Source organism: Microcaecilia unicolor, chromosome 14 (assembly GCF_901765095.1).
Source record: "Microcaecilia unicolor chromosome 14, aMicUni1.1, whole genome shotgun sequence".
Classification (NCBI taxonomy): Eukaryota; Metazoa; Chordata; class Amphibia; order Gymnophiona; family Siphonopidae; genus Microcaecilia; species Microcaecilia unicolor.
In genome coordinates, this window is record NC_044044.1 from 31,426,501 (window position 1) to 31,452,474 (window position 25,974).

General features: G+C 47.8%; 1 protein-coding gene across 1 annotated transcript; it reads right to left on the reverse strand.

The window, feature by feature from the left end:
• Positions 1–144: 144 nt before the first annotated feature.
• Positions 145–25,007, reverse strand: TGM1 (transglutaminase 1). Its single transcript, XM_030186937.1, has 15 exons — positions 24,816–25,007; positions 18,939–19,208; positions 18,189–18,380; positions 15,811–16,062; positions 14,844–14,962; positions 12,932–13,039; positions 9,235–9,409; positions 8,947–9,085; positions 8,092–8,195; positions 7,730–7,818; positions 6,825–6,978; positions 6,011–6,298; positions 1,726–1,886; positions 979–1,115; positions 145–726 (listed from the first exon to the last, which is right to left on the reverse strand). The coding sequence occupies exons 2-15, from the start codon at positions 19,201–19,203 to the stop codon at positions 582–584; spliced, it is 2,328 nt and encodes a 775-aa protein (XP_030042797.1). The 5' UTR covers positions 19,204–19,208; positions 24,816–25,007; the 3' UTR covers positions 145–581.
• Positions 25,008–25,974: the final 967 nt, after the last annotated feature.

A 25,974-nucleotide genomic window follows, 5' to 3' on the forward strand; every position in this document is an offset into this window, starting at 1 on the left:
CATGCACTTGAAGCTCTCTTATCTTTCCTGTGACCTGGAACCCTCTGCTCACCCAGTGGAAGGGGGACAAGAATGAGGGATGGACAGTGCATTGCATTCACAGAGTTTGAAGATGATACACAGTTATATATATATTAAAAAAAAAAAAAGAAAACAAAAATATAAATATATAATAACTACCTTCCCCACCTAAATGTAAATTTCACAGTGCTTAGGTGTGGCAGGAGGTGTCTCTTATACAGTGAAAAAGCATCCAGTCTCGTGAGGTAATGCCTGGTCACAAAAGAATGAACTCCCAGCAGCACCTTGTCCCTCGTCATGGGCCGAGGCTGTTGTAGCGCTCTGTTACCTTGGCACCTATTAAGGCATCAAACCAAAAGGACAGTCCAACGACGGCCAATTGGAACGTCAGCTTTGGATCTTGGCACTGCCCACGGGGCACATCGTAACACAAAGATACATAAATAATCAGATCACTTGATCCTTACTGCCCCAAAATTACCACCACGCACCCGCCAGTGGTGCCAGTTATTTGCCCCAACCCTCCCCTCCCCATCTTAGTGTCCAAGTTGGCGGTTGGCTCAAGCGTCCCTTACGATGACCTCGGTGACCCCGTGGACCTGGTTGAGCTTGTCGCTTTCCAGACTGGCGATGAACTGCCGAGGGCCCGGCCTCCTGGGGGTGAAATGCTCCAAAATGGTGATTGATTTTTGAGGACCAATATCCCTGTAAGGTGGGTTGGGGGGGGGGGAGAACAGGAAAGAAAAGAAAACATTAGAAGTAAAATAGAAGAGAGATTGCAGACAGGAGAGAGAAGAAAAAAATGCAATGAGAGATCGATCAAGGGAGAGTGGTGGAGAGGAGTTGTGGAAGTGAAAAGGAGGGCAGATTGGAGAAAGGTACAAGAAGACAGTACTGAAAAACCACAGTAAAGCAATGGTAGTGAAATACTGAGGAATTCGGTTGCTAGAAACATACCCAACTCTGACCACTTTGGGTCTCTGCAGTCCAGGCCCCTCTACGTGGATGGCCGTGTTACAGAGCGTGACTTGCAGTGGGTTAGTGAAGGTGATTTCAGCAGTTATCTGGTTTCCAACCACGGGCTCTCCGAGTACCTGCAAAGAGAGACAGAGGTACCTTTAAAAGTCTGCAAGGAACCCCCAACCCTGGACAGAGCCCCTGCTCATCTTCCCAAGCCTAACTCTAACTCAATCTTATCAGAATCCGGAATGTCTAATTCAACCCACATCTCCACCCTTTCATAACCTAAATCCTAACTCGAACGTAAGAATTGCCACTCTGGGTCAGACCAAAGGCCCGTGTAGTCCAGTATCCTGTTTCCAACAGTGGCCAGTCCAGGTCACAAGTACCTGGCAGATCCCCCTAAAATAGCAAGATTCTATGTTACTTAATCTCAAGGAAAAGCAGTGGTTTTCCTCAGGTCTACCTTAATAATGGTTTATGGACTCTGCCTCCAGGAATTTGTCCAAATCTTTTTTAAACCCATTGCTTTTTCTCCTATTTGTTTTAAATGTGCTATTTAGTAACTTCATGACATGTCCCCTAGCCTTATACTGTAGTGGGTTGGCCAAATCTTGGTTGACTGGGGACCCTGCCATGACAGAGACACAATGTCCTGAGAGAACTTTTCTGAAAGCTGTAGAGTGGAAAACTTCCTCCACAGAGATTCTGCCGAGCGTTGTAGAGTGGAAACGCAGCCCTTACCCTGATGGTGAGGTCTGGAGTGCGGAGTCGGAAGGAGTGCTGCTTAGCCAGGGTCTGCCCCGTCTCCTTCACTTGTCCTGAAACAGTCAGCATCATGGCCCCCTGGTCCACCAGCTGATTCCGGTACTCTGAGTACTTCAAGTGTGTCACAACGGACTTTGCTGCAAGACAGACACATTCCCAAGGTGAGAGAGATGGGAAAGGAGAGAATACACTGCATCCCACCTAACTAGGTGTCAGGACTGATACTGGAACTGTTAGTATCGGCCCCTCTATCTGTGATTATCTAATGTTCTTTATAAATAAAGACAGGCAGAACAATACACAATTTTGTGAATTTGGGAGAGAGAGAAGGATCTCTATAAAGATATAAAACTTACAAATTTCACATAAGATAAACACACATTCAAGAGAAACCGAAAGCTACTTGACAGCAGTGGCAGCCCAAGGGCAAAGGAGAGGGATGCAGGGCTTATGTCCAGACGCACTGGGCAACCTAGGTGAACTTTCTGCCTTCTGCCTCCTCCCTTGACATTTTGATAATGAAACTCAACAATCATGATTATCCCAGAACAAATCCTGTAAAAACGCATAACTGGACATCACATTTCGAAACACTGCTTTGTATGTATGTGTGTAAAGAGGACTGTATTGCTTTGCTTTGACTGCAGCTGGCCTCAGAAGCTGCTGCTCTAGGCCACTGCCTAACGATTAAACCAGCCCTGGCCACGCGCAGAGAATCACTGGCTAACCTTATTTATAGGGACTGAAATGCAGGGCCATGAATGAAAAGCACAGTTGCTTAATGGTGGGGGCCAGCCCTGCTTGACAAGGTGTTCACAAATTGTCAGCACCATTAAACATCCCTATAACAGTACAGGAAATCAAGGAATGCCTCCAGATATTAAATCCAGAGCATGTGGCCCTGATAGAATATTCAAATGCTAAAATACAGTAATGTATTAATCCAGTGACCACTAGCATAACTATTTAACCTGATCCTACCGTCTGGCCATTTCCTTAAGAGATGGTCATAGGGGTCAGTTATACCTATTTATTTAAGGGATCCTCAGGAGCTTAGCCTAGAATGGGTGGCAGAGCTGGTGGTTGGGAGGCGGGGCTAGTGCTGGGCAGACTTGTACGGTCTGTGCTAGGGCTGGTGGTTGGGAGGCGGGACTAGTGCTGGGCAGACTTATACGGTCTGTGCCGGGGCTGGTGGTTGGGAGGCAGGGATAGTGCTGGGCAGACTTATACGGTCTGTGCCGGGGCTGGTGGTTGGGAGGCGGGACTAGTGCTGGGCAGACTTATATGGTCTGTGCCAGAGCCGGTGGTGGGTGGCAGGGATAGTGCTGGGCAGACTTATACGGTCTGTGCCAGAGCTGGTGGTTGGGAGGCGGGGATAGTGCTGGGCAGACTTATACGGTCTGTGCCAGAGTTGGTGGTTGGGAGGCGGGGCTAGTGCTGGGCAGACTTATACAGTCTGTGCCAGAGCCGGTGGTGGGTGGCAGGGATAGTGCTGGGCAGACTTATACGGTCTGTGCCAGAGCTGGTGGTTGGGAGGCGGGGATAGTGCTGGGCAGACTTATACGGTCTGTGCCGGGGCTGGTGGTTGGGCGGTGGGGATAGTGCTGGGCAGACTTATACGGTCTGTGCCAGAGCCGGTGGTGGGTGGCAGGGATAGTGCTGGGCAGACTTATACGGTCTGTGCCAGAGCTGGTAGTTGGGAGGCAGGGTTGGTGGTTGGGAGGCGGGGCTAGTGCTGGGCAGACTTATATGGTCTGTGCTAGGGCTGGTGGTTGGGAGGCGGGACTAGTGCTGGGCAGACTTATACGGTCTGTGCCAGAGCTGGTGGTTGGGAGGCGGGGATAGTGCTGGGCAGACTTATACGGTCTGTGCCAGAGCTGGTGGTTGGGAGGCGGGGCTAGTGTGGGCAGACATATACGGTCTGTGCTGGGGCTGGTGGTTGGGAGGCGGGACTAGTGCTGGGCAGACTTATACGGTCTGTGCCGGGGCTGGTGGTTGGGCGGTGGGGATAGTGCTGGGCAGACTTATACGGTCTGTGCCAGAGCCGGTGGTGGGTGGCAGGGATAGTGCTGGGCAGACTTATACGGTCTGTGCCAGAGCTGGTGGTTGGGAGGCGGGGATAGTGCTGGGCAGACTTATACGGTCTGTGCCAGAGCTGGTGGTTGGGAGGCGGGGCTAGTGTGGGCAGACATATACGGTCTGTGCTGGGGCTGGTGGTTGGGAGGCGGGACTAGTGCTGGGCAGACTTATACGGTCTGTGCCGGGGCTGGTGGTTGGGCGGTGGGGATAGTGCTGGGCAGACTTATACGGTCGGTGCCAGAGCCGGTGGTGGGTGGCAGGGATAGTGCTGGGCAGACTTATACGGTCTGTGCCAGAGCTGGTGGTTGGGAGGCGGGGATAGTGCTGGGCAGACTTATACGGTCTGTGCCAGAGCTGGTGGTTGGGAGGCGGGGCTAGTGTGGGCAGACATATACGGTCTGTGCTGGGGCTGGTGGTTGGGAGGCGGGACTAGTGCTGGGCAGACTTATACGGTCTGTGCCGGGGCTGGTGGTTGGGCGGTGGGGATAGTGCTGGGCAGACTTATACGGTCTGTGCCAGAGCCGGTGGTGGGTGGCAGGAATAGTGCTGGGCAGACTTATACAGTCTGTGCCAGAGCTGGTGGTTGGGAGGCGGGGATAGTGCTGGGCAGACTTATACGGTCTGTGCCAGAGCTGGTGGTTGGGAGGCGGGGCTAGTGTGGGCAGACATATACGGTCTGTGCTGGGGCTGGTGGTTGGGAGGCGGGACTAGTGCTGGGCAGACTTATACGGTCTGTGCCGGGGCTGGTGGTTGGGCGGTGGGGATAGTGCTGGGCAGACTTATACGGTCTGTGCCAGAGCCGGTGGTGGGTGGCAGGAATAGTGCTGGGCAGACTTATACAGTCTGTGCCAGAGCTGGTAGTTGGGAGGCAGGGTTGGTGGTTGGGAGGCGGGGATAGTGCTGGGCAGACTTATACGGTCTGTGCCAGAGCTGGTGGTTGGGAGGCGGGGATAGTGCTGGGCAGACTTATACGGTCTGTGCCAGAGCTGGTGGTTGGGAGGCGGGGATAGTGCTGGGCAGACTTATACGGTCTGTGCCAGAGCTGGTGGTTGGGAGGCGGGGATAGGGCTGGCCAGACTTATACGGTCTTTGCACTGAAGAGGACAGTACAAATAAAAAAAGTAGCACATATGAATTTATCTTCTTGGGCAGACTGGATGGACCGTGCAGGTCTTTTTCTGCCGTCATCTACTATGTTACTATGTTATAAACGTGGAACTCCAGTAACCCAAATAATTAGAGTTGGGTGAGCAGTAATGTCAGCAAACTGAGCTGTTTTTGCCTTGAAACAAAACACATTAACATTCAGAGAAGCAGAGAGGTCAGACTGGATTTCTTCCAAAGCACCGAACCACTGTCAACTGGAACCAGGTTCGCCTGACAGGGTCGATCCAGTCCTGGGTTAACTCTGTTGCATGAAGGGGCCTGTAGTTCTGATTTCCCCCGTAGCATTCCTTATCAATTGCTTTCAATCGCAAAACTTTTCACAAATTGATTCTTTCCCTTTTTCACATTTCCTCCTCTACTGTGCAAAATCCAAAGAGCAGAGAGAGAGAAAGAAAGAGAGAGAGAGAGAAAATCAAAGGCTTCTCACAAAAGAATGGTCAGGAAATACTGTGTCTAACCCCGGGGAAAGAGGAGAAACAGCAGCTAGAACAGTAAAATCTGTGGGATCCTGAACCCAGGTTAGAAGCAGAAATGCATTTCCTCCTGTACTGTTCAAAATGCAAAGAGAAGAGATGCACATTTCCCAAAGAGCAGAGAGAGAAAATCAAAGACTTTAATAACAAAGAATGAGCAGGAAAAACTGTGTCTAATCCTGGGGAAAGAGGAGAAACAGCAGCTGGAACAGCAAAATCAGTGGCATCTGCTCATGTTACATTTCTGGACTGCTGACAAATATGGAGCAGCTCCAGACCCCGATGAGACGTCTTTGTGATTATGTTTCTGTACTCTGTAATTTTATCGTATTTGTATTGTTTATTTTTCTCTTCTTATTTTAACTACCTTATATATTAGTTTTACACCACATGTACAAGTTTCTTGAATCTGAATGAGACAGAGGGGGGGGGGGGGGGGGGGGGGGGGGGGAGGGGGAAGGGGGGAGGAGTTTCCTAACCCTACAGAGACCTGCTGTTCTTTTTGTTACGGGTGATGGAGGTGGAATGAACGCTACTCTTACCTTCCCCGGCTGCCAGAACCAGTTCTTTTACGTCTTCCTTGAAGGCGTCACGGCACACACCGGTGTAGTACATGACCGAGAAACGCAGGACCAGGGAGATGGAGCACTGGCTGCCGCTGCTGTTCCGTACTGTCACCTGCATGCTTATGTCGCTTCCCATCATGCACCCGTCCTGCGCCTCGATCGTCACCTGCACGTCCTGCGAATCGTCATCATTAGGTCCGTGCTTCGAGGGCTTGCTGCCATACTGTGCTGCCGTCCGTACTGCCTGCCTCTCTGCCTCTGAACCTGAGAGAGAGAGAGCGAGAAGGAGCTGCTTGAGTCTGGAGTCAGGCAAACAAAGCAACATAAACATGCAGAGCCTCACAGTGGGGCCTCTGATGGGACAAAAAAAAAAAAAAAGGCAGAGACTCTGAGTAGAGGAAGCAGAGTTTATGGAAGGACCCAACATGGCCCATGTTTCGGCTCAAACGCCTGCATCAGGGGTCAGGTAATGGGTTCATACGCAGAAAGCTTCCTTTACACCTCAGTTGAGATGTATTTCAAGATAAAAAGCGCAAAGTAGGAGTCCAAGCGATCATTACAAAATGAAAAACATGTCAGCTGAGCAGTAAAGGAAGCTTTTTGTGTATGAACCCATTCTGTTTCTGATTGTTTGTCCATCTGGGGTCAAGCAGGGACGTGAAATCCCTGAGATGAGTGTGTCTGCACTGGGATGTATTTCTGCCGTGACAGAGGTGTACGTGTGACAGGTGTAAGAGCTGTATTTTTTTTTTTTCATCTGTCAGAATTGTGCGGTGTGCACGTGCGTTACCTTCAGGGTGCTTATACAGGTGTGTGATATCCTCACGGGCGTTTGACCCCACGGCTTTGGTGCTGATTCTGTGACCCACAGCCTTTTCCTCCACACAAACCTTCTTAAAGTTCCCTCCTGCTTGTCGTTGCCAGTATACCTTATCGCTGTTCACCTGGACAAGCAGGAAGGGGTTAAACACCAAGAACATAGTAACACAGTAAATGATGGCGGGACAGAGAGCTGCATGGTCCGTGCAGTCTGCCCAATAATTATATTCATTGTCAATTCATGATTCATAAGTACATAATTATTGCCAAACTGGGACAGACCAAAGGTCCATCAAGCCCAGTAGCTTGTTTCCCATCAGTGGCCAATCCAGATCGCAAATACCTGGCAAGATCCTGAGAAAGTTCAATACATTTTATGCAGCTTATCCCAGAAATAAGCAGTGGATTTTCCCCAAGTCAATTTAATAATGGTCTATGGACTTTTCCATTAGGAAGCCGACCAGACCTTTTTTAAACCCCGCCTTTACCACATTCTCTGGCAACGAATTCCAGAGTTTAAGTACACGTTGAGTGAAGACAACTTTTCTCAGATTTGTATTAAATTCAACCAACAATCCAGCAGTATTAACAACAACATTTTACTCCCCTCCCCCACTGAGATCTACATCACCCACACTCATAGCATATGGTATGAATGTGGTATAAAATATGCATATTTGATCCCTTATCCTGATCAGGGCTCAGACTGTAAAAGTCTGCAGTTGCCATCAAAGTCCACTCCAGCCCTTCCCGATCAATCATGCCATATATGGGACACTGCTGCAGTGATTGGGATCCAACCCTCACCTAGAGAACCCTCCTTTCCTCCCTCCCCACACATACTGCTTTGTCAGAGAAACCGCACACAAATCTTACCTCAGCAAAGCAGAAGGGTGTGTCATATTTTAGGTACACCAGTCCATTTTTAATAGCTGGAAGTGGCGAAGGACCACAGCGGAAGAGACCTGAGGAGAAAGGGAGAGTGTCAGTCAGACTGGGGAACTCTCCAAAGCAGAGCTGCAGCCATGAGGTCCCCTATTAGATTGTAAGCTCTTTGAGCAGGGACTGTCTCTCTTTGTTAAATTGTACAGCGCTGCGTAACCCTAGTAGCGCTCTAGAAATGTTAAGTAGTAGTAGTACCCCTACAGGATCCCAGCTTCTCCCTGTGTCCCAAAATAGCAGCCTCATAAGGGTCCCCCCCCCCCCCCCACCTCCACTCCTGTGCCTCCTGTACTCACCACTACTGGTTTCCTGAGGGGTAGAGTCCACGGCTTGCCATCCATCAAAGCCTGTGGGCAGGTCAGGACGGGTCATCCAACAATCATTCCAAACATGGTAATTCCTATAGCAAGAGTTACATAAGTACGTAAGTACATAAGCGTTGCCATACTGGGATAGACCGATCCTGGTCACAAGTACCTGGCAGAAACCCAAAGAGTAGCAACATTGCATGTAGAACCCCAAAGAGTAGCAAAATTCTAGAATTCTAAAGAATAACAAGATTTCATGCAGAATTTCAAAGAGTAGCAACATTGCATGTAGAACCCCCAAAAGCAGCAAGATTCCATTCAGAATCCCAAGTATATAAGCATTGCCATACTGGGACAGACCAAAGGTCCATCAAGCCCAGCATCCTGTTTCCAACAATAGCCAATCCAGATTGAAAATGCTGTTATGCTGCTTAGAGATATGGCACCTGGGGTGGAACACACACACACACACCCTCCTCCAAGCAAGGGGGTATGCGGATCAGGCATGCGCCGTTGGCTTTGCCGGTCCCTTGGCCCCTTAGACGTCAACTTCCTGTTCCGGGGCAGGGGACTGGCAGAGCTGACAGCGCGCCTGCCTTGCGCACTCACACATGCAGTTTTCAGTGCCATATATAGAATTAGGGCGATAGTGTCAGTCAATGCTCTCACCCCCCCCCCCCCCGGAAGCACTCTACACTATTTCACTATAGCACACACTGAGAGCCCTGTTACACTGTTCACGTGTGTGCACGCCGACTGTGCTCTCACTTCATTCTCCACTCTCAGTGCTTGTTCTGCACACATCTGCTGCAGGATGAGTTGCGTCCCCCCCCCCTCACTCACCAGACAGAGTCTGTGTTCATATCCTCCAGTAGATTCATGTTTTCATCGAAGTACACATCGAGCGTGAGGCTGGCATCTGTGTCGTGAGCCGAGGCGAAGTTAGTGATGCTCCTTGAAGGGATTCCCAGACAACGAAGCACTGTTAGAATGAACAAAATAGGACGCACGGACGTTATTACCAGGTGCTGGTGGGACTGAGGTATTATCAAAGGAGAACAGTAAGAGACAAGGTCATAAGGTCCTGAGCAGACAGGAAGAAACATGGACATAACCTCCTGCTTTAGTTACCTGTGGTGGTGACTCCAGAAAAGACCCAGCACTGCCCGTACGAGACTGGGTTCCCTGTGTGGTGGTACCTGAGGAGAATATCCACACTGCCCACCCAGGCTGTAGGGCTGACGCCATCATTGTAATCTCCAGACCAGTTTCCTGCCACGACACCATTGTCATCCAAGGAGTTCACCTGAATAAGACAGACAGAGGGCAGCCTGGATCAGACAGGGGACAGCAAAGGGGACTGAACGAGACCAGGTTCCATCAGGCACCGAGAGACCTCTCAATATGCCTTTTCCACTACTATCAAGATCCTTCAGTCCAAGCTATGATCAAATCCAGGCCTAACAAATTATCTTCTAAAAAGTGACTCCTGGCAATTTCGGGACCACTGTCTGAAGTATCGTGTGTGGTCATCCTCCAAAAGGATAAACACAGAATGGAACAGGTCCTCTCAGATGACCGTTAAGGACCTAATTACTGTACGAATAAGAGAGGAGAGACTTGGGGAGGAGGGGGGGAGAGGAGAGAAAAGAATTCTTCACAGCAAGAAGTCATGATTTCATACTCAGGGAAGGAGGTGGGATTCAATTAAGGTGGAGATTATAACAAAAAAAAACCAACCCAAAACAACCTGAGGCAGGCATAGGGGAGTGGGGGCAAACTACTGTCCAACTGAGGTTTGTGGCCCTCCACCAGGAATTAAATCAGCCAGACAAGATGGGCCTTGTAGCTTTTCCTGTCCTCCTGTTTCTTGGTCACTGGTTGTTCTGCAGGTGCCCTCCACAAACACTGGAATCTCAAAATCCTGACCTACCTATGAATGAGGAGGAGTTATTGCAGGTAGGTAGGACACATCTAGAGTCACACAAGTCACAGTTGCCTTGAGCACTGATACCCAGAATGCCTTGTGGCTCACCCTCCCATCACCTGGAGAAGACACAGGGCTGGCAAGTTCTGTCCTAAACCAGAATGTCCTACATACACCATGGCAGTCACTTGTCAATGTGTCAACATTAACCCTTCATTCCCAACCCTATTTCCTGACAGCCTGGTACCTCCCAAGGGTGGAGTATCCAGAAACCCCCTCTGGGGTTCAAATCCTCCTTGGCTTAATTGCAGCATTAATGATAATAATAATAATAATAATGTTTGATGATTGGAGAGGTGTGATGTCTTATGAAACAACCTCAAGGTGATGGTGGAAAAGGAAGGGACAACCAGAGAGAGAGAGCCATAGAGAAGGAGAAAAGACATGTTGTGAGACAGCAGGACACAGAGACAGACATAGCAAGGTAGAGACAGGCCTGGAGAGAGAAAGCTGAATCAAGGAAAGAGATACTGCTTAAGACCCCCCACCCCAGTCCTCCTTCACCTGTTCTCAATGTGTGAAAAGTATTTATGAGTCTGGTTTTACTGGTTCACTGGGAGGGCCTGAAGTTTTTGATAGGAGTAGGCCTGAGAGTTTTGCATGAGGGAGGACTATAAAATGTCACAGATTTCAGTGCTTCTTCCATGCCAGGGAGAAAGAGGTTTATGTTCCTTAATTACCCCTTTTCTCCCGTAACAGAAGCCCCTTTCACTCTGTCCAGGGCAAAGTACTGTTGGGCCGAGAGAGTGAAAAGAACTTGGCATCACTCTGGCCTGCGTTACTGTTCCTCTCTGCTTCAAAAGGAAAAATAAAACCAACTCTTTCCTATCTTAAAAGGCAGTAATAGAGGCCTACACTTTACATTGTGGATGTCCCCTACACTCTAGGCTTAGGGGCCTACACTCTCCACTTGGGATGTCCCCTACACTCCAGGCCGAGAAGCCTACACTGTACAATGTGTTTTTGCCCTACACTCCAGGCTGAGAGGCCTTCACTGTACACTGTGTTTTTGCCCTACACTCCAGGCTGAGAGGCCTACACTCTCCATTATGGTTGTCCCCTACACTCCAGAGTGAGAGGTTTATACTCTCCACTGTGGCTTTGCCTTACATTCTAGGCTGAGAGGTTTCACTGTGGATGTCTCCTACACTCCAGGCTGAGAGGTCTATACTTTACACTGTGGTTTTGGCCTACACTCCAGGCTGAGAAGCCTACACTTTCCACTGTGGATTTCCCCTATACTCCAGGCTCAAGCTGAGAGGCCTAGACTCTCCACTGTAGTTGCAGCCTATATTCTAGGCTTCAAATTGAAGCCTGTATTCAATACTTCGGTCATGGCCAACATTCTAAGCAGCCAGTGGACAAGGCCTGCAAATTGCATTCCATACTCTGAATGAGGCCTGTGAACTATGTTCTACACTCTAAGGTTGTGAATAGCTCCATAAGGACAAGCTAATCTTGTATTGGTTTCATGTCACTGCATACAGGGACTTGTAGTTTTGATTTTCCTGGAAGAGCAGGTCAACAGTTCCGTACAATCTGCATGGTAAAAACCATGACTAGTCATGGAATTATTAGTAACCCTACACTGAGGGTTGTGGCCTACTTTCCCTTCTGACTTCATTCTGAAGAGGATCCACTCCTCTGCCAGACATTACTGTGGAGAGACTGTTATCTCCCTGCATCCTACAGCTCTTTGTCCTGCAGGGGTTGAAACGGAAGCGAGTAACAATCCCGCTTTGCCCATTGATACAGGGCTAAAACAATGACACAAACACAGAAGTGGTCACTAAGCAGCCAAGTTCTTTTATTCTCCTGCACAGGCTCAGTGTGGGCTTGAGTCATATATGCGGAGACAGTAGTGTCCTACAGGAGCCAGCCAAGTACCGAGACAGCACAGAGCTACCCCCACAAAGAGGGGTAAGATAAGAGGAAGCAGCACCCTCCAGAGATAAAAGAGAAGTATACACAGGCACACTGCGATGGCAAGACCTGGCCCCTGGAAAATACAACCAAGAACAGATGGTCAGCTTTACTACGGCTCAGTAGGGACTCCTCCCCTCAAAAAATATATTTAATGAAACATGGTCAGGTCATCCAGGCCCCGGCTAGTCCTAAATTACAACCCCTCGACAATATAAATTACTAAGATGTGGTCAACTCAACTAGGCCATACCTTCCACAGGCAGAACTTAGTTGGCAAAATATGTCCTTCACAGGGCAAAAGTGCAGTTCCCACCCAGTCTTCACCCCACTAAGTGTTACCATCAATATAGAGAAGTATATTGAGACCTCTAGAGTATATTCCAGTCAAAGAGGCAAACTTTAAGTATCCTGGAGGTACTTTGATACCTATGGACTTATAGGCTGTTTTCCAGGGAAAATTCATCTTATAGCGTTTATTTGAAACTTTTGTTCATGGGAGGTACCAGACTTCATCATAAAAGGTCTCATGTGCCTTCCATCTCCTTCTACAGGTGGAGGAACAGGTGAATAAGCGCATGCATGGATCTGAAAATTCAGCTCTGCATGTGCAGTTTATTCCCCCTTAGGATGTGGTGAAAAGTACAGGCGTGGTGAACTCTCCACACATTTTAAGATATTCTGGTATAGCCATGTAGGGTCAATGACTGGGAGTCCATTGGGGGAAACATCAGGGGATGACAATGTAGCAAACTGAGTGGACCAACTGGACTTCATTTCACATCATATAGTAAATGCTAGTGAGAGAGGGGGTTGATGCACAGTATGGGCCAAAAATGAGATGGGGAGGGTGGTTGGGAAATATCTTCAGGTACAGTCAATGGAAGCACAGAAAGTACTGGGAGATGGGAAACTTACCATAGCCGATACGACTCTGCAAACAGCAATGGGATCACAGCGCCCAGTGTACGGCATTCCCCCTCGATCCAAAATATATAGGCAGGCATCCAAGACTCCCCGATCAAACTGGGAAGAGAAAAGGAGAAGGATGAATAGTCAGGAGGGGTATATATCAGCAGATACTCAGGTAATGTTCCTCTGTGAGGGGGACACTCCTACAGGAAAGGGAAATGGAGGGTATCACAAGAGGGGTGTATTTCAGCAGATACTTGGATAACTTTATTCGGATGGGGGATTACCTCAAGGAATTGCTGTCTGGATGGGAACATCTGGAAAAAGTTGGAAAGCAGTGGACAAAACTGAAAGGAGCTATCGTAAGGGCAACAACAAACCTTTTTTGTAAGGAAAATAAATAAAAGTAAGGAAAAGGAGGCCGCTTTGGTTCTCAAAAGTAGTAGCTGAAAAGGTAAGGAAAGAGAGCTTAGCCTTTATAAACTGCAAGAGATCGCAGAAAGAGGAAGACAGGTGACGATATCTGGAAAAGCTAAGAGAAACTGGTAGAGCAGTCCCGGGTGCAGCACCCGTCCCCCCCGATGCAGCGCGGACCCCCCCGGGTGCACGCCGCTGGGGGGGGGGGGGTGCCGCGGCGCGCGCCTGCTCAGAGTTCCCTGACTTCGCGCGTTCGCTGCAGCTCCCTCTGACCCGGAACAGGAAGTAACCTGTTCCAGGGCAGAGCAGAGGGAGCTGCAGCAAACGCACGAAGTCAGCGAACTCAGAGCAGGCGCGCGCCGTGGCACCCCCCCAGCGGCGTGCAACAGGGGCGGACTGCCCCCCCCCTTGGTACGCCACTGGTTCTGCGTTCACAGCTGAAGGGCTGGGAGCAGGACCACAGAAGACAAACTGGAATAGGAATGGAGGAGTAGTAATCCCTGAACGATTTCAGAGGACTGTGTTTGTCAGGAGCTGGCTCAACTAAAGGTGGACAAAGCAATGGGGCCGGATGGCATACATCTGAGGGTACTGAAGGAATTTAGGGAGGTTCTAGCGGCTCTGCTGGCTGGTGGAGAAGTAAACAGTACCTGAATTCAAGAGAGCTTGGGACAAGTACGTAGGATCTCTAAGGGAGCGATAGGGAGAGCAGATGGCATGGATGGGCAGACTGGATAGGCCATACGGTCTTCATCTGCCTACATTTTTCACTGTTTCTATGTAATGTTTCTTTGCACAGAAGGAAACAGGGACAGTGTTACTGAACGGATGTATCTTTGGAAGTACTCAGGTAATGTCCCTTTTTGAGGAGAGGGGAGTATAGACCGTCTCACTGGAAGGTACATTTCCAGCAGAAGGCCTAGTAACATTATTCTGTACGGAGACATGCGTGGGATAAACATAAAGGAATCCTGTTCAGAAGGAATGGATCCTAAGGAGCTTAGCTGAGATTGGGTGGCAGAGCCGGTGGCGGGAGGCGGGGATGGTGCTGGGCAGACTTATACGGTCTGTGCCAGAGCCGGTGGTTAGGAGGCGGGGCTGGTGGTTGGGAGGCGGGGATAGTGCTGGGCAGACTTATACGGTCTGTACCAGAGCTGGTGGTTGGGAGGCGGGGATAGTGCTGGGCAGACTTATACGGTCTGTGCCAGAGCCGGTGGTTGGGAGACGGGGCTGGTGGTTGGGAGGCGGGGATAGTGCTGGGCAGACTTATACGGTCTGTGCCCTGAAGAGAACAGGTACAAATCAAAGTAGGGTATACACAAAAAGTAGCACATGTGAGTTTATCTTGTTGGGCAGACTGGATGGACCGTGCAGGTCTTTTTCTGCCGTCATCTACTATGTTACTATGTAGAGACACTGGCAGAAGATAAGCACCAAGAGAATCTCTGGAAGGAAATATCCCAGTAGACACTGTCTGTCTGTCCAGTAGCCCAGCTCTCACCTGTCCATAGTTCCACGACCGTTCCCCGATCTGTTGCTCCGTTCCATAGTACAACCTGCCCGTCTCATTCATTATGTATTCATACTTCCAGGCCTCATTATCCATAAACACATCATCCACTGCAGCAGAAAGAGGAAGAATACTTTTAGCAATCGTTACTTGGTAAAACTCGGAAAAGGGGAGGGAGAGAGCTGGGGAGAGGCAGACTGAGCACCGGAAGCTGGTCTATTCCTATCACGGGATGATGACGTTCACTACTAAACAGAACAGAGGGGAGAGACAGAGATTTATAAACCAGATAATTTGGGGTCCGGTGGAGGAAAACCTTTCCAAACCGCAACCCCCACCTCCCCCCCAACCCCTTCAGCATCATCATTGAAGGTTCAAGAAGTAAAATTTCAAGGCATCTTATTATAACAGCTTTTAACGTTCTATATCGAGATTAGGCACAGCAGATACAAAATATGGAACCACCAAAACAGAAACAGAGCCATCAAAAAACAGCTCATCCCAAAGAAAACTGACTCAGAGGGGCAGGATGCTGCAAGGGCATGACCCCCCACCCCCAGACCTGAAATGACAGAGGGATCAAGCTGGGTCTCCACCCCTGGCAAGGAAACAGGATAGCTGCTGATATTCAGTGGGGGTTATCTTATTTATACAGAGTCAACACAGGAAGGAGCAGAAAGTAACCAGACCAGCAGGGGACACAGCCAGAGAAGAATCCAGAAGCCATTGTGTTAACACATAAGGCAGGCAACAGCTGCTCAGCTCTATAAGACAATACCATGCACTCTTCCGTTATTACACCCTGTGCATTTGGGATTCTGTTTTCCCCATTCCTTACCCTCAGTGGTAAATATTACACCCTACATCATGCATCTCAGGCCTTCTTATAACTGTAACCTCAAGGTCACAGTGGGGAAAGCAGGGCACCTCAGAGCTGGAACCCGGGGCCGATACTCACATCGACACCAGGGGTTGAAGAGAATGTAAATATCATTCTTCGGATCCCGTTGCATCACGAAGGTGCCTCCTGGTGACTCTGTTTTCACTGTCAGCTGGTATTTGCCAATGATGGCCTTCGCTGAGGTGTTCACCCACATGGTCATGGTCTTTCCATTAACTTCTTTCACCTGTGCACCCCACCTGCCTTCGTCAAACTCATTCACCGTCGGTACTATCACCAGAGTGTCCTTTGACACCTGTGGGGCATTTCCTGGGAAGGTGGAAAAAAAGGAGAAAGAATGAGAGTGTGATGTTCAATGTAAGGCTCGTGAGATCTGGAGGAGACTCGGCTTCCAATCCCACCTCTGCCACCAACTCTTTCGTCCACCCAACTTTTATCCTAACTGCTTGAACCAACTAACTGCGAAACCCAGAACTTGGCTTCCAATGCCATCACCACCACAAGCTCACCAGCCAATTTCAAAACCCACCACATTTGCAAACTCGCCATGAGACTTGGGGATGCATTTTCAAAGCACTTAGACTTATAACTTATGGAACTTTGTAAGTCTTTGAAAATGAGCCCCCTGGAGACATAGTCTCCAATCCCACAGCTGTCACAACTCAGGGAAAGACCTGCAGACCAGCTGCCAAGTTAACTATGAAATGTGCAGGTATAATCTATTCACAGTACTGTGTGATAATAAACCATAAAACAGCCGCAGGCTTTCAATGTGCAAATCTCAGCCAGCTAGAACTGAGGCACAGGGAAATAAAGTGACTCCTCCAGAATCAGTGACAGAGCTGGGGATTAGAACTCAGTGGTGTTCCTTGGTCGGCTGCCACTCGGGGCGGATCACTGTTGTGCACCCCCCCCCCCCCCCCGGGTGCAGCACGACATCCCCCAGGTGCAGCACCTCCAAGCCCCCTCCCCCCCGGTGTGTTCTTCTTACCTGCTGGGGTGCAGAGAGCAGCCACGTGGCTGTCGGTTCCGCCGGTTCCCTGCTCCCGGGTCAGAGGGAGCAGGGAACCGGCGGAGCCGACAGCCGCGCTGCTGCTCCCTGCACCCCTCCTGCATTGTGCACCCAGGGGAGACTGTCCCCACCACCCTCGGTATGCCGCTGGATAAAGTGCTTCACTCAGGATCAGAGAGAGAGAGAGTCAGTGACAGAGTCAGGGATGAAAACTGAGAAACAGGGAGATAAAATGACTGCCCTACAGTCACACGGCAGCATGTGGAGAAGAAGGACAGGAAGGATGAACTGTATAGAATCACCAACGGATGATCAGACAGACAGCGTGCAAGATAAGAAGTGCTGATGTCATCTAAAGAAATATGAAACTGTCATAGCATAGGATAGAGGCTTTAGCCTCAGTTTCTCTCCATCCCAGGGTGTATCCTGTTTTCCACCCAAGCACCTCACTCCTCCCCAAGTGACTCTGGCCACCATCCAAGCAGCCAAGGTCAAGAGAGCTTCTGAGAGCATGGGGTGCCTCAGGATGAGAGGAATCTCACAGGAAGGGTGATGAGACTTTGGGGTGTCCCACAGGAGGTGTTTCAAGGGCTGGGTATATTGAGGTGGAGGTTCTGTGTGTACCTGTGGCATCCCAGGGTTAGGAAAGTTTGAGAGCATGCGGGATCTCACAGAAAGGGCTTTGCTTGGTTTGTGTGTATGTGCGGTGGTGTGGTGTGGGATGGAGGTGTCCAAAGCAGCATATGACAGCATGAATCATGAATGTTCTAAGATATATAGTTGAATAGATTTTTTAACTGCTTAAGAATTCTATGCATTTTGATTACAAGGATGCAACTGAGTTTAAAAAATAAAAACCAGAAGAAACTAGAGGAGGACAGAAGAACAAAGAATGGCAGATTTTAGGATGGGCACAGAGGGTACTTGCCAGGAGCAGGTGGTTCTCCGGAGCCACGTATAAGTCAGAGCTGGGAAAGGAGTGAAAATATGGGGATCCCACAGCTGTAAATTTCAGGAAATGCCAGAACCACAATTGGCCAGGGCAAGGAACACCGACCTCCACCAGGCAGGCGTAGACACATTCCAGCTCAGGAAAATTAGAGGGTCGGCATGAGCAGATCACAGACTCCAACACCAGCCGCTGTCTGCTCAGAGAGAACAGGCAGGGAGGAGTCTTTGCAAGAACTTAGTGCTACAGGGACATGGAAACTTTCCATGGATTCCAAGAGTGAGAGCTCAGACTGCAGAGCATGGTGGGTGGCCAGGTGGTGGGGTGGGGAGGGGGATCTAGGGAATATTGAAAGAGTGTTCAGTGTGTGTGTGTGTGTGGGGGGGAGTTGTAAAGAATGGTGGAGGTGCACTGTCTAGATGAATTCAGGTCAGTGGGTGGAATTTGGGGTGCCAGTACATGAACGTTACTCACCAATGTGCAGTTGCAGGATAACCTTGTCGTCCCTTACTTTAAAGGGGCGAGAGAAAGTCAGGCAGATCTCAAAAGGCTTCCCCCGCCGTACGATGAGGTCGTCATACTCATATTCATGGGTATGATGAGCTCTCCTGTTTTGTCCTCTCCTGTCCTTCAGCAGGTCAACACACGTCACCACGAGCATCCGATCTGAACCACGAGAAAAAGAGACGGATCATATCATAATACATACCATGTAAAATGAGTTTATCTTGTTGGGCAGACTGGATGGAGCGTACAGGTCTTTATCTGCCGTCATTTACTATGTTACTCTCTGGGGTTCTACATGGAATGTTGCTACTAATTGGGATTCCAGAACCTTCAGAACTTTTAGTACAAGAACAGTGCTGGGCAGACTTCTACGGTCTACACCCTGATCGTGACTGAATAGATAGGGATGGGCTGGAGTGTAAATTTTAAGGGGCTTCGACGTTAGCTTTAGAACTTAGTACAAGAACAGTACTGGGCAGACTTGTACGCTCTGTGCCCTGAGAAAGGCAAGGACAAATCAAACTCGGGTATACATATAAAGTATCACATATCATGTAAAATGAGTTTATCTTGTTGGGCAGACTGGATGGAGCGTACAGGTCTTTATCTGCCGTCATTTACTATGTTACTATCAGGCAGGGTAGGCACAATCTGTCTCCGTAATATCGGTGATGATAACAGCCCCCTATGGCAGCCGCTGGTAAAAACTTGGCTTACCATTTATGTTTACGGTGGGCTCGGTGTCTGATCTGTCTGGGTCTCTGTCTGTGACGCGGTCTCTCACTCCAGGTGCGGTGCTTCTCCACTCTTCCACGTCCTCCTCGCTGTGAGCGCTGCTGCAGCAGCCACAGCAGCGCTGAAACCACGATTTCTTCCTGGAAGGGGCCAAAGATGGTGCCACCCGGCTGGGCTGGCGTGACATGTGGGGGGACGCGGGAGGCCAGCGTCCCACGTCCGTTGTCATTTCCATGCTGTTTGCCATCTCGGCTGGAAGGAGAGAAAATGGGAAGAAGAGATTAGGTGGGGGGGGGGGGGGGAGAAGGGGGGAATTTTCAGCAACCTTGGGGCCTCAGGTTTAGACCCCACTGCAAGGGCACAGAGGGTCAGATTCTATAAATGGGGCTTAAAAATACGCACCGGAAAACATTTCTAGAATAGGAGCTTAGAGCCAATTCCCACTCCCTAAATTTGGGTGCCAGACTTATGCCTGCTGAAACCTGGTGTAAATCCTGGCACCCCAGTTGGGCTCGCTGACCTGGTGTTCTGTAACAAGGTGTGCGACTTTTCGGAATGACCACGCCCCCTTTTGAGTTATGCGCTGTGGGATTTAGGCGCTTTGCCAGATAGAATAGCAAACAGCCGGTTGCACACGCAAATTCTGATTGGGGCCAACTAACGCTAATAATTGCGTGTTAGCGTCCGCTGATTGCTTGTTACTGGAGCGTTAGACAGTTAACTTGCCTACGCATCTCAGGATTGCCCTCAAATCTTGGCACCACGCATAGAATCCAGGGGAGAGTGTCTCTGATCACACCCCGTGGCTCTGTGTCCCTTGTTTACACACTCACGCTCAGATAACTGTGGAGGCTGTTGTTTCTTCCAGTTCTGGAAGGGGCAATGCTGGTGAAAGTTGCTCTCAGCTTCCTACTTTACCCTGATTCGGCTACTATCCTCCCCCTGCACAAAACTAGCATTTTAAGGGTTAAAGGAGGGGCGAACTAGTTTAACAGAGCAGGAGACTTATGGACCAAGCGAAGCCAGGTTCAAATTCCACTGCTGTTCCTAAGTGAGTCCCTTAACCCTCCAGGCACAGGGAAATATTCTAGTGCACCTGAAAGTGAACTAAATCCAAAAATCCCTTATAGGAACACGATTGGAGCCATTATCAAATTTCTGCCAGTCTGTCTTTCCCATCTTTATCCATCTCCCTCCCAGCTCTTGGGTCTTTTCATTTCTTACTTTTGTTTGGATTTCCAAAAATCCAGGAAAATGTTATTTATTCTTTTTAGTTTAACTATGTGCCTGCGTATTGCCAAATAAAAGGAGAGAAAAGTAACATAATAGTGATCAGAAGATACAATTACAGGATACAGAAGATAAATCCTGGCTTCCGATTTAGGTCTGGACTATCTCTCATCATGTGAAGTTTCTGGCAGCCTGACAGGATCCCCCAGATTTTGCTGTTTCAGTTGCCGTTTCTCCTCTTTCCAGCAGTAGTAAAGATTTTCCTGCTCATTCTTTCATGGGAAGTCTTTGATTTTCTCTCTCTTTTACTAAAGGTTAGCACAAGTTATCTGCCACAGGATCCATTGTATTCCTGGTAAAAGACCCTCCCTTTGGATTTGGCACAGTACAGGAGGAAATGCATTTCTGCTTCTAACCTGGGTTCAGGATCCCACAGATTTTGTTGCTCCAGCTGCTGTTTCTCCTCTTTCCCCAGGATTAGATGCAAATTTTTTTTTCTGTTCATTCCTCGTGGAAAGACACTGATGTTCTCTCCCTGCTCTTTGGGAAATGTGCCTCTTTTCTGGCTTTAGAGTTTACTCATTACAGGAGGAACTGCATTTCTGATTCTAGTTCTCTGGCATTGCATTGTATGCAGAGTCCATTTCTCGCCCTCTCCTCATCTAATCCCTCCATCCATCTCTTGTCCCAGCTCTCTGCTCTTTTCTGTCACTGACAGTAAAGTTTAACAGATGTCTGAGGTCAGATCTGTATACTAAGAATGGGTAATTGGGCTGCTGAGAGGCCAGCCAGACCATTCCAGCCTCCCCATCTTTTAAGAAATACAGGGATTCACCACCACAGTACTGAAGGTCTCAGAGATTCAGCCCTCTCTAGGGTGTCTCCATGGATCCCAGATCAGGGGACCACAGCTACAACAGAAGAAGATACCACAGTCACCCACCGGTGGAGGTTGCTTAATGGAAATCAGATCTGCTAGTGACAAAGAGCAAGTATAGACATCTGAGCTCCCTGAAGAGGTCTGACAACTAAGGACATGCCACGATCTGCAATTAGAACTAGAAGAAAAACGCATTTCCTCCTGGAATGAGTAAAATCCAGAGGTGGAGGAAATGCACATTTCCCAAAGAGCAGAGAGAGAAAACCACTTTCCACAAAAGAATGAGCAGGAAACTGTATCTAATCCTGGTGGAAAAGGAGAAACAGAAGCCGGAACAGCAAAATCTGTGGGAGATTTTGTTCCAGGTTAGAAGCAGAAATGCATTTTCTCCTGTACTGTGCAAAATCCAAAGAGAGAAGAGAGGCACATTTCCCAAAGTGAAAAGAGAAAATCAAACACTTCCCACAAAAGAATGAGCAGAAAAACTATGTCTAACCCTGGAGAAAGAGGAGAAACGGCAGGTGGAGCAGCAAAATCTGGGGGATCCTGAACCCAGGTTAGAAGCAGAAATGCAACTGCTTCTGTACTGTACCAAATCCAAAGAGAGAAGAGATGCCCATTTCCCCAAAGAGCAGAGAGAAAATCAAAGACTCCCCGCAAAAGAATGAGCAGGAAAACTGGGTCTAACCCTGAGGAAAGAGGAGAAACAGCAGCTGGAACAGCAAATCTGTGGGATCCTGTCACTGTGTCAGTGGATTTGCCTTGTTTGCTCTTTGCTTTATTTTTGTTAATTTTATATATGTCGTGTTATTCATTGCACCGAATGAATCAGTTTTACAAGCTATAAAATGATCAATAAATAAAATAAAAATACATCTCTAGTTCTGTGCAAAAGCCTTCTTTTCAACAATGAAAATGTGCAATCATAATGTTGAAAATTAAAAATGATGTGCATAAAAGCAAGTCCCTTTCCAGTCCTGTCCCCAGAAAGGCCTTTGGCTGAAAGTAGGAGGAAATGACCTGGAAAATTATTATCCCTTGGGCCTTTTTAATCAAGCCGTGCTAGCAGTTCCCGAGCAACAATGCTAACGGAGCCCATTCTGGACTTTGTCGGCATTACCGCTCCAGAGCCGCTAGCGTGGCTTGATGAAAGAGTCCTTTAGTGTCACTTTAGCGACCAAAGCCAGACCAATAAAGAGCAGAGAGGTTCCACAAGAATGGGACAGGAAGTGCCTGCAGGGCTCCATTTTACCGATAATAAATATCTAATCATAGGCTTCGTCATTAAAAAAATTCCAAAACAAAACGTTAACTCCATCATTCCTCCTTGACCTCATCATTCCTCTCCTTCCTCCCCCATAATCCTACTTCCCTGACTCCGTCACTGTTCTTGCCTCCCTTACTATATCATCCTTCTCTCCTGATGTCATCATCCTGCTCCACCCTTCTTCTGTGAGTGGAGGCGTAGCCTATTGGTCATTGCAACAGGCTTTGATCCTGGTAAACTGGGTTTAATTCCCACCGTAGCTCCCTGTAACCTTGAGAAATCCTTAATTGCCCTAAGTACAAAAACTTAAGATTGTTAGCCCTCTAGGGACAAAGTACCTGTGTACAGAGCTGCATATATCTAGTAGCATTATAGAAACCATTAGTAGGCCTCTCCTTGACGCCAACTGTCTTCTTCACCACTTCCATCATCTTTCCCTAATTCCAGTGTCTCACCTTCCTCACCACTTCCATTACCCCTCTGCAATATCCTTCCCTGAATCCATCACTTCTCGCCTTCCTTCTCCCAGACTTCATCATCTCCTTTTCCAATTGCTCTTTCCCCCTCCCATCACTCCTCTACTTTCTTGATTTCCTCGTCCTTCACTTTCCTCCCTCCAAGACTTCATCATCTCTTTTCCCAATTCCAATTATTCTTTCTTCCTCCCTTACTAAAAAGCAGGACTGAGTGGTGAAACGACTTTCCTTCATCCTTCCTTGACTCCAGCTTTCCTCTTTCTTCCCTCCTCTCCTTCCTCCCTCCCTCATCGGTTCCATTGTCCTTCTCCATCATTCTTCTATGATCTTCCCTCTCTGACCTCAGCCCTGCTTTCGGTAAACCCTTTCTGCTCTCTTTCCTCTCTTCCTTTTGCAAGTAGGATCTGCAGTGTTAGCTGTAGGATTAGGTTCCCATGGTAATATAGGACTGTTTACGAAAGTCTACTTTCGTTATCGATATTGTCCTTGCTCTGTTTTTCTTATTCTTTGCTATGTTTTTGGTTTTTTTATGTTTTATGTTGACTCTGAGATTTTTATTCTTATTCATTGTTCTTTTTAATGTTGATGAATGTGAATCAGTTTGTAGCCTTAGTTGGGGGATGACCATAAAACCGGAAATAAATATTATTTATATAGTGCCACAAGGCATATGTGGCACTTTAGGGACATATACGACAGAATTCTTATCCCTTGGAGCTCACAATATAAGAAAGATAGTATATCGTTTAGTCGTTTGTGTTATGGTGTATCATAGATAAACCACACACCACGGAATATCATATGACCTATCTGATAAGGATGTCATGGTATATTCACGCTGTGCCAAGATTACTTATGTTTTATGAATGTGCTCTAATACCCTACATTATATTACATATTACAGACATGTAAACCCCAAGCCAGTTTCCAAACATAAGGCAGTCGCCTACCTTGTCTTTGAGTATTGGTTTTGTCGTCTGGTTTCAAACGTACACATCTGCTTCCACATTTAAAAAGGACTGTTCAATTGAAGCGAGCTAGCAGTGAGCCAAGGAGGCATCACTTCTGCGAGACCTAAATATATGCTCATACTTTCCAAATGTGCCTTCAAAATGCTCCTCACTTCCCAAACACCTTGTTTCTCCGCAGCCAAATGTATGTCTGGGCTTTTGAGCAGTTAAAAGTGGGTTAACTCCTTTTCTATCCAGGTAAAAGTGATAAAGCCTCAGAAAATATGCCCCCAGATGTTACATATTCTATCACGTGGCACGTTTTGTTAAATGCAGTCCTGTGATACCAGAAGATAAAAGACACAATATATTCGCGGCGAAGATTTAAAAAAAAAAAAAAACCCCACAAGAAATGCCAACATATTAAAACAATAAAGTCCTATTATGTCCATAATATATAACATAACAACTCTTTCTTATATGCCGCAAATACCTCACCGAAATTCTATGTGTCGAGAAGATGGTTTACCAAACCAAGAATTCCAATCAACAAAACTAATGAATAAACCATACAAAATACAATATAATAGTTTAAAATAGGAAATAATTTTACGTTTAAATCTGTTTATTATAAAAAAAAAAACTTCAAAAGCATATACGTTAATTCTGTCTGGTTACATCACCCAACGTGGGTCATGTCTGTCCATACTTATCTAGTTCCAATAAAGTTTAGTACATTTCCTCCCCAGCTAAACCCGCCTCCCTCCCCATTATCCCTCATCCCCCCCCCTTCCCCTTTATCCCCTTTAGTCCTCAAACATTTATCCTCATTTCTTTATCCCTCTTACACCCAGTGTCAGGAAATAATTTTAACAATTCAAAAGGAATTTCGGAAATAAAAAAAAGACTTCAGGTCTACCCTAAATTAGTTATAGCTCACAGTGATGCCATGTCCTGCCGTGTTACATGCTATGTGTCCTCTGGTGTGTACATGTTACAAGGTCACAGGAATGTAGCCACAGGACTGGAAAGAGGTATAAAGCTTAGTGTACTTACCAATCTCCGGGTCTGGACGGCTACTTTCTTGACTGTACTGAGGAAAGGGAAAAAAACTGACTGGAAATTCCTCAACTGGGAGCTGGAAGTTTGACAGATCACTGAAGACTGGGATTTAAGACTGCGCTGGGAAGTCTTTTGAAAAGGGGGGAGGACCTGAGCCCTCTCCTCCCTCCCCTTCTCAGAGAGGCAGCAGTAAGGCATGGCAGCTAGCACCACTCCCAAACAAACACACACACAGTCACTCACTCATCTTCTACAGAGTGTTGCAGCATTAGGGAAAGAAATGAGAGGAATGTGTGGTGTATGAATCTCGAGATGGGAGGGGGTGAGTCATGAACAGAAAGCAGGATCTGTGCATTCACACATGGGAATGGGTGCATCAGTGCACACCCACTGTTCTCTCAGGGGTGACTCAGGGGATACAGGAAAATGGGGAGGGGGGGGCAGGGAGTCAAAGTGAAACAGGCGACTTCCCTTTATATACACACACTGATCCCACCCAGCAGTACAAGTATATATATATATATATATATATATATATATATATATATATATAAACACACACACACACAGTGTTCTTTCTAGCAAAAGAGATGCCAATACTCAAATGCTAGACCACCCTTCAGGATTGGGGTGATCACTGAGAGACCCACCCCATAATAGCCAGGCCCCCTGCAACCAGTCACAGAATCTATGACAAGACAGAATTGGTGTGTAGAGCCTGAGCTCTATCATTAAAACTTGGGGGGGGGGGGGGGGGGGGTTCATGGATCAATTTTAACAGACAATGGAAAAGGTGCCGGTACTCAGTACTCCCAAGCGCCCCCTCAAAAAAAGCCCTATATATATATATATGCACACACTGTCAGAGGTCAACAGTAGAATACTAACCATACACGTTGACCAAGGAGGTCAATTTTGAACAGTTCTGACCTCAGAGACATATATACATAGTAACATAGTAAATGATGGCAGATCAAAACCATTTGACCCATCCAGTCTGTCCAGTTATTTCAGTCCATGCTGCCGATGACATATCCAGCTACCAGTTGTAGAAGTCTGACCGTTTGTAGGATATGGTTTCTAGGATATCCAGAGTGAATACAGACTTGTAAGGAAGTCAATAGTAGAATAATACTGACCTCAGAGACATGTT